Here is a 9,569-nt window from a genome sequence, read left to right on the forward strand (position 1 = left end):
AAAAGGAATATTTAGAGTGGTAAGTGGAGAAACAGGGAATGTTATATTATAGCAGCCATGAAAGAAGAGTTTCCAGAAAGACAAGAAAGTGGTCATTAGTTCCATATGATGAACAAAGGCCAATGAGGATGAGATGTGAAAAATGGTCATTGAATTTGATGATTAGGTGATAATGGGAAATCTTTGATTGTGATTGGTGATTACAGTGAGAGTAAAGCTTAGGTTTAGTGTAAGATGAAAAGAGTGTCAGGATGGGCCTTTTTTGTTAGAGTATAATTTCAAAGTTTAGGAGATAGGAATCAATGTGACACTTGTGGGACAATAAGGTTTGAAGATGTGACTGTCTCAGTTTATAGCTGAAGCAATTGATGTAGGAAAGGCGTTAGTAGGAGTAAAAATTGTATTTTGAAGGTGTTAGATTGTCATGAGCATTTGAAGTTCCTGAGGTTGAGAGCAGTGGATAGGTTGGAAGGAAGAATTGTTTGAGGAAAGTGTTAGGCATTGAATAAGTTGGGAGAGTAGCTTGGATACTGACAGATTGGCCAATGTGGGAATTTATTTCTCTTGACTATGCATGTTTTGTTGTTCTTTTATTTTTTTCTGCAGTAGGGAGGGGAAGGGGAGAAAATAAATACCTGTTAATTTAAGAAAATTCATTTAAAAGGCAGATTGTACGAACATCACTGACAGGACTTGTTAGATAGTAGAACTGGGAAACAAGGAACATATTACTATTAATACTATTACTGCTGCTGCTGCTACTAGTGCTACCTCTACTAAAAAATTATATTAATAATATCCTTTTTATGACATTGAAAGGTTTGCACAGTGCTTCACATATATTATCCTATTTGAGCTTCACCACAACCCTGAAAGGTAGATGTTAATATTATCACCATTATCCAGATGAAGAAACTAAGACAGAAGTGTTTGCTTAGAGTTACACAACTAATAAGCGGCCAGGGTCACATTTGAACTTGAGTCCTCCTGATTCAAGGTCTATTGCTGTATCCATTTCACCACCAAGATGCCAACCACTCCCATATAGGTCCTCTGAGTTGTTGGGAATGGGAGTACCTGCCAGTGGAGAGGGTTGGAAGGTTGTCTTGTCTTCATTGTAAAACTAGATTTTAAAGTGATGAAATGGAAAGGATTCTGTAGGAAAAGTTTGTGGCTATAGAGGAGTTTGAGAATTGAGCTTAGATTCCACAGATCCCAGTGGAATGGACCTAGAAGATGGGTGTAGGGTAGACCTGGTGAGGAATAGTGTTATTCTCAACAGGATTGAAGGCTTAGCTAGTAGGTAGCAAACAACCTATATCTTGGTTGTAAGACAAGGATTGCTATCTAGGTATCATACAGGGTAAACCAGAATAATAAAAGATAGATTGATACAATTGACAAAATTTGTAGAATTGACTAGTCCTAAATTTCTGAGGAGAGTTTAGGGAATTTAAGTTATTTTAGCAAAATATAGTAACCATCTAAAATAGATTTCTGAATGCCTTTTTTTTTTTTTTTTTTTGGCTTTTTGGAGGGCAATTGGGGTTAAGTGACTTGCCCAAGGTCACGCAGCTAGCTGTTTTTGTGTTAAGTGTCTGAGGTCAGATTTGAACTCGGGTCCTCCTGACTCCAGGGCCAGTGCTCTATTCACTGTGCCACCTAGCTGCCCCCTCTGAATGCTTTTTAATGAAATGGGTATATCTAAATTTAAAACATAATCTGAAGGTTAGGCATTGTAGACTTTTCTTATGGGTAAAAAGCATTTAATAAGTGTGTAAGACACAGCACTGAATACTGAAAATACAAAGAAAGGTAAAAACAGTCTCTGCCTTGAAGGAACTTACAGTTAGGTACATACAGAAAAATAAAAGGGTAAAATGAAAGTGTCTCAAAGGGATGATACTAGAAAGGGAATGGGGGAGAGGGGTGCAGGCTAGAAATAGAACAGAATACTATAGAGTGTTTTTCTTTGATTTACATATTAAAAACCTAAAATATTAACATACTTTTCTATTTTTAGGAGGTTCAGAATGGAAGACTATTTAGGCTTCTAGCAAAATTGGGAACCATCAATGAGAGACCAGAGTAAGGATTTGCAGTTTATTGATATTCTTCATGTATGGATGTGTACTGTCTATTGTTGTTGTTGTTAATTTGTGTCTTTCTGAAACATGAAGAAAAAAGGAAAAAAATTATTGTGGAAAGTAAAGTTGAGCATTGTTTGTAAATAGTATTAGATTGAGAACATTTACTGAAGACATAGCCCAAATAAAGAAAGGCATATGTATATATATATTTTATTTCTACTTTATGAAAAAACCAGTTGTAGTCCCTGAATTTGGATCTACCATTTGAAGAGAAACATAATAATTAAAAGTAATACTGTGTTTTTATGGTTTCAGCAATAGAATGAACATCATAGAACTTACTTCTGACTTCCTTTTTAACAATATTTAGGAAGTATTTGCATTGGCCAGATAGACTTTAGAAAAAATTTAAAGGGGATGATATAGGAAAATTCATTCCATCATTCTTTTTATTAAAATGCCTTTCCCAAAGTTGCCATTGATGTTAATTTTATAACTGATTTAGCCATGCTGTTACATATGGAAAAATTAACTTAGGGTCACCAGGACAGTGATCTTTAGTTTTTATTTTCTGTTTAATCTGTAAGATAAGTTTAATTTTATATCTGTAGGGATGTGTAGAAGTTAATGGGTGTACCACAGGCTTCTTGAAAACCAAAGAAGTGACTTTATTGGGTTACACAGCTGGTAAGGGTATCATATAAATGACATTTCATAAATAATCAAGGGAAGTCTAATTTATAGTCTTTTGTTATATATTACATTAAATGGACAACCACCTGCTTGTCTGTGGGTGATAGATAAAACAGTATTGCTAAAAGGGTATACTTCAAATGTATGATAATCTACCCTCTACTTTTCAAACTCACCCAACCCCATTAGGATTTTTCCAGTAGAGTGTTGAAGTCATAACTCTATTCAACCATAATTAATGAAATTTATCAGGTGAAAAAAGTATGATCTATTCTTCTGTAATTTTCAAGGTGACCTTAAGAGGAGAAATAATTGTTTTCATATCTTCGGTTCTGTTTTCACACCTCCTATCATTGACCCAGTTCTTTTATATTAGAAGTGTACAGCATAAGATTTGGTGGGAGACACAAAAAGCAAATGAAAAGGTTTGAAGGAAATAAAAAGTCACTGAGAATCTTTGTCAGTTTTACTAGTGGTTCTTTGGCCATGTTTTGTCGACAGTTTGCTTTGATTCCTTTTCAGCTCTGCCAAGGAAAACCTGAGTGTCAATTTATCTTTGTTGCTGTCTCCTTTTTAGCCCCCTGCTTGGCTCAGTGCATTGAAGAGCAAAGAGGCCCATGTGCTTTTGTTCCATCCCAATTTTTTACCCATTTCTTTTTTGCTTGCCTGCCATTGAAGTGGAATGCCTTTTTGGCTCTTCTTAAGGGTTTTCCTTCTCTGATCCCCTGCCAGCTGCAAGGGAGAACTAGAAGCACATTAGCCTCTCCTACTGTATCCAGTCTATTAACATGTTCTACTTTCTCTCTTCTTTTTTTCCAGTGGTTTGGACTGAACTGATGTAGATTATCAAACTAATTTTCTGCCCAGATTAAATAGTCTTATTTTCTTTTGTTTCTTCCCAGCTTGTCTTTTGAGGGGAAAGTTCAGGATAACAAGAATACAATTCAGTCTTCCTCAAAGAGCCATAGTTTCATTTATAACAAGATTTAAAGATAAGTGATAGAATTTAGATCCCTTTGTTTTCAAAGGGTCCTTGTAATGTGAGAACATGAAGTCTTAAGAAAGAATCTGAAGATAGTCAATTCAGGTCTACCGAGTTAATCCAAAAGCACTTTTATAGTGACTTTCAACAGAATCAAACATGTTTGAATATTTCTTAAAAGAACCTCTATTTAACAGCAACATTAGAGATGAGGAGCATCACTAAAATTTAGCTTTACTATTCTAATTTTTTAAAATGTTGAATATTCAAGTATTAGTGAGCAGTATTGTGATGTTCAAAGACATATATATATATATATATATATATATAACTACTACTACTGTATGCTTTGAAGAATGTCAGAATACATTTAAAAATATATAGCCTATAACTTTCTATTTTATAGGGTACTGTTAAAGGAATTGCAAAAATTAATAAAGTTTTAAATGGAAAAAATTCTTCAAAATATTTTAATAAACAAAAGTTGCTCTTGTCATAAGTCACATCCATATTGAAGCATTAATTTGTGCTTTGTATATCATTTTTATTGTTAACATGAAAAATCAATCCTCTGCTAGGTTTCAGAAGGACCCCACTTGGTCAGAAACTGGAGATAGGTATCTGCTGAAACTCTTTAGAGATCATCTCTTCCATCAGGTGACAGAAGCGGGTGCCCCATGGATTGACCTCAGTCACATTATTTCTTGTCTTAACAAGGTAATCTGTATCTACTTTAAAATGGTAAATACTCTTCACTTGTTAATTTGGATTTTAGGTTTTGTAAAAGATTTTTAAATGAATAAAATAGGGATCTGCCATTACTGTAGCTTTTAGAGGAATTTAATAAGATAATAATGCATTTCATTTGTAGTTACCCTGTGGAATGGAGGTGTTCATGACTGCACCAAATCTAATTTATTAATAAATTATTACTTATTTATTATTATTATTATTATAAATAAATTTCTAATTTATTTAAAGAAATCTCTTTTTGGATCAAATATTATGGGGCCTTTGGCATTCCATGAAATTTATTATTTTGATGCATTTTTATCTTTTTTGGGTGCTCTGTTACAATTTTCATGAAGTATTTTTTAAAATGAAAGGCTACATTACCATCTTTGGAATTAGGAGTACCTCGTTTCAAGGTTTGCCTCTAGTCCATGCTGATTGAGTGACCTTGGGCAAGTCACTTACTAATCTCTCTGGATCCCAGGCACCTTTGAAACTATAGTTCCTAAGCAGTTGCTGATAGCCATTGGTAGAAGGGGTTTCCTTACCAGTAATTTCCCCATAGCAGAGAAATCAAAGAAGTCGAACCAATAAAAAATTAAAAACAATTATCGCTAACATCATAAGGCTTTTCATGTGATAAAATATAATTTGAGAATTGGTCACAATTTGAGCAGCTACTCTATATAAGGTACTAAAAGAAAGTCTGTCTCACAGAAACTGTAGACTTTTTACATATCCTTATAGTTTTTCCCTTATTACACAGAAATTCAAAATACAAACACCAAAAGCTGTAAATGATCAGGTACAGCCATAAAGAAATGAGAATGGGAATCATTTAGAATGGTGTTGTTAGAATGCTTGAGTGATTGGAGTCATGAGTTGAGTTGAATTAGTTAGGAAAAAGTTCAAGGTTTGTAATTTTGAAAGTGCATGATTTGGCAGAAGGTGGTTTGAGAGGAGTTTTATGGGGAGGGGGAGTCTAGAACACATCATAGAACCCTTCTCTTTAAACACCCACCTAGGACATACAGATATCAGTATGTAAACTCAGAATCTGGAAGCAGCACATAAAGTGTGAGGAATAAGCGGTATCTTTGTTTCTGAGTGGAGAGTGAAAGCCAGTCATGGCAATGTTGTCAGATTCTTAGTTTCCAACTGGATTTTATTTATTTGGTCTGGTTTTTAAAACAGGTGCCTATATCCTTCTTTTGAAGATATTCAAAGTCTATAATCTGATGTAGTGGCCTCCATTATTGGTTCATTACAAGCTTATTTCAGGACAGTGTTGTTGGACTTTGGGATGGGGAATGTGAGTTGACATTGAATTCACAGCTGCCCCAGTATGGCATTTGTTGAGAAATTTTTTCTCCTGAATTTTCCCTGCTAAGGAGCTTTTAAGGAGGTTGACGTGTGGTTGGTTGGTTGTTTTGTTTTGTTTTTAATCACACTTTTAATTTCCTATTTTTTGTTCCTGTTACAGCTGGATGCTGGTGTGCCTGAAAAAATAAGCCTCATTTCCAGGGATGAGAAGAGTGTGCTTGTGGTGACGTATAGTGACTTAAAGCGCTGCTTTGAGAACACTTTTCAAGAACTAATTGCAGCTGCCAACGGCCAGTTGTAGTATTTGCTAAAAGCATGCAGGACATTGCTGAGGAACTTGACCCGTAGCAAATTGCACTACCGCTGAGTTGTTGTCGTCATCACAGTCATCCTCTCATTTCACATTTGGGAAGCAAATGGGAGGTGAGCAGAGCTGCTCACACTTGAGTCAGGTACACAGTTACTTGAAAGGGAGAGTGTTTCCCTTATTGTAGAGCGATGGCTGCCACCGGAGGCTTTATCTGTGAAGAATTTATTTTAGAGTGAGGAACACCAGCAGGTGCATGATGTTCCTGCTTTTATTTTTTCCACTTGTATATGCACTAATTTTAATTTTTTAAGACTTTTTTCCGATCTCTGAAGTTTTGCCACATTGTATACTTATTAAGGGAAACTATTTGCAAGGACACTTTTGGGCAACATTTTTGTCACTTGAGGATATTGCAGAATTTGCTCATTTTGATATAATTTGCCCAGGATAGCATAAAGGACCAGGTAAATAATTTCATAGAAATGCCCTTCTTTAAAGTACAGTATAGTGCATAATCCTTATAGGAGTTTTGAATGCAAGCTCTATATGCCATCCGCTGTTAGTTATCCAACCAGAAGATGGAGATTTTTTAAAAGAACACACAAAGCAAAGTATCATTGAATTGATGGATTCAAATTCCCCTATCAGTTGATTTAAGTACTTTCCGAGCAAAGTGATAAATTAATGTCATTTGAAACACTTGGATGAACATCAGTAATTAAGGAGCATCTTTAGCTGTTTGCTCCAAATACAGCCAGCGCCTTTTTAAAAAGTGTATGTCTGTTTCCCTGATAGTCAGATGCATTTACATTTATGCAATTTTTTTAATAGAGAAAAATTTTTTTAAAGAAATTGTGTTTTAAAAAAAAAAAGGCCTGAAGTTCAGGAGTGTATCACTTTAGGTTATTTACAGTATACTTTTTTTGTATAAAGTTCTGTTCTTTGAACCACAGCTTTATTATGGTACTTTACACTGGATACAGATACAGAGACACTGTTAGGAAGATTAAACTGAACACAGCAGGAGTCTGGCATCAAGAGCTTTTTGAAGTTTTTCAGCCTGAACCTGGAGGGATAATGATCTGCTGTGCCTTTGCAGTCACTGCTTAGCCCAAAGTAATATTGCTTTTGATAATAACTCACCATGTGGAATATTCCTGAATAAGTCACTCTCAAAAGTTTGGAATTTTCCTCCTCTTAACTTTCTTAATATTTGGACATGCAGTTGCCGCCAAACTTGGGTATTCATGGAATTTATAGTAAAAGATAAAACACCTATACTTTGATACTGAAGACTGCCAAATACATAGGAATTTTCTTTCTTAATGCAGTAGTGAAGACTATGTATCCTTTCCCAGCACTGAATGTTTTAATAGCACTGGGTGCTCACCACGCAACTATGAAGAAAATGTGGAAACTCAAAAGGTCAGGACAGACTCTAAGCACTTGCAACTGATGTTACTGACTTCAATTTTAATAATTCTACATATTTGTAGTTTTCAGAGAAGTTTTTAATATTTCTCTGTCCACTTTTTATAAGCTTTAAAAATGATTCTCTGCCTTGAGATATGCATCAAGAAAAAGCATCTCTCTTCACCTGAAAGCTTTGAAGACTAGAGAAGCGCTTTACACATTTTAAGAAATGTGGTTGAATCCACATTTGGTAGCATCAGTTGTTGAGTTTTAAAAAATCAATTATTGTTGCATTTGATCTGGATGGATTTTAAAAAGAACATAATGTTCACTATTAAAAGGATAATTAGCAATTGCCACAATACTGTTCTTTTTAATGTAAAAGGAACAAGAATTTGCAGAAGTTAACATGCAAAAGTCTTTTATCATTAGCTCGTGTATTTGAGGAAGAGCAGCTGTCTTTTTATATATGTTTTTGACAAATCATATTGTAATTCTTTTGTACAAAAAAGAAGTACTTGTATTCTAGAAGAAATATGAAATGCTTAATTTATAAGCGGGCTGGAGATTTTTTCCAATATTGTTTTCTTTGAAAATGAAAGGGGATCATCTATTTAGTTTTTGGGTTTGGGAACCTTTAAAAATTTAATTTGTGGACCAATGTTTTGTGAAAGCAAAGAAAGGGCAGGGGTAAAATAGGCCTTGAATTTCTCATTCTATATAGACCAGCAAACTTCCCTCTGCAAGGCAAGTCCAAATCGCAAACCCAAGTGTATTTGCAGCATAAATGCCAGTTTGCTTCAGCCCCCAGTAACCTCAGGACTTGGTTTAAAAATAAAAGTTAGACAGCTGATATGTTTTCATAAGTAAATATTGTCAGCCAGAAAACAGTTGGTGTCAGGTAATGCATTTTTTAAGCTCTGTTTTATATTTATTTTTTCATTTAGTCCATTCTTGGGAATGATTTTAACAAGAACTGTCAGAAGTTCTGCTTAGGTGTTTTTTGGGGGAGCCTTCTTTTCTATTGTGTAATTCCATTTAAGAGGTTGTCTAAAAGTTCATCTGTTTCATTCATAGGAAGATTTCAATGTCTAAAACCCAGTCACAAGTTAAGGACATAATCCTTCCACTCCTTCCTGTTTTGACAGATAAAAGCACAGAAAGGGCAACCTTAGAAATCATGTGATGTTGGTCATTTAAATTTTTGTACCTGTTTTAGATTCTGTTACATATTTACTACATTGTAAATATTTTTGAGGGTACCTCTTTTTTGGTTTCAACCTTGTTTCCGTGATTCATACATCAACAGCTTCCCTAAAAAGCACCTGTATGTTAAGTTCTAATGTCATGATCCCAATATGTGTTACTCATCTTTAATCCTATTTTCAGTCTTCATGTGTACAGCAGTATTTTTAATAAAGAATTACAAAAATACAGTTGTCTTCCTTCTGTCAGATTATGTAGTATTTACCATGATGGTATTAATTTATGATTCACACAAATTTCTGGAGAATTTTTAGCTCTTGAATTATACAACTGAAGATATATAAGATGGCTATGGATTTATAAGATTATTTGTATCATTTCAGTTAAAATTTTTATATAGTCTGTGTGCTTGCTAGGTAATACCTAGTTTCTTCATATAGTTAATGTAAACAATAGGAAGACAGATTGTAACTTCCTTATTCATTTGCATACTGAAAGTCTCAGCATAGGTTGCTTTCATTGTTTGTATACCTTGGTGTAGTAATTTATAGAATATTTTCCTTTCTCTACTGACTTGTTTAAGATTATAGAATCTCTGAAAATTATAAGAATCTCAAATTCAATTTCAGGTAATCCCATTCTTCTAAAAATCATGATTTTTTCACTAGAATTTTAGTAATCAAGTGTCTGAGGCCATATTTGATTTCTAGTTTTGATTTTCTATGAATTGTCCCCTTATGAAGTTTAATTAAATACTTTAGCAGAGTGTTTTCTTGAATAATAGCTCATGGCTTATTAAATGAACATTACTGGTCATTTT

At 34.2% G+C, this 9,569-nt stretch overlaps 1 protein-coding gene across 2 annotated transcripts in view; it reads left to right on the forward strand.

Annotated features, from left to right (window-relative positions):
* The window catches only part of PAN3 (poly(A) specific ribonuclease subunit PAN3), a 131,931-nt gene extending 122,954 nt beyond the window's left edge, over positions 1-8,977 (forward strand). For both annotated transcript variants that reach the window (XM_069080686.1, XM_069080687.1), the window contains 3 exons: positions 2,024-2,088; positions 4,344-4,482; positions 5,981-8,977. In XM_069080686.1, coding sequence (XP_068936787.1) covers positions 2,024-2,088; positions 4,344-4,482; positions 5,981-6,121 — 345 coding nt within the window. In that variant the 3' untranslated portion in view covers positions 6,122-8,977. The remainder of the gene's footprint in view (positions 1-2,023; positions 2,089-4,343; positions 4,483-5,980) is intronic.
* Positions 8,978-9,569: the final 592 nt, after the last annotated feature.

The sequence above is a fragment of the Petaurus breviceps genome, unplaced genomic scaffold (assembly GCF_028583685.1).
Source record: "Petaurus breviceps papuanus isolate PSGF00001 unplaced genomic scaffold, PetGlider_PUasm1.0 91133, whole genome shotgun sequence".
NCBI classification, from domain to species: Eukaryota; Metazoa; Chordata; class Mammalia; order Diprotodontia; family Petauridae; genus Petaurus; species Petaurus breviceps.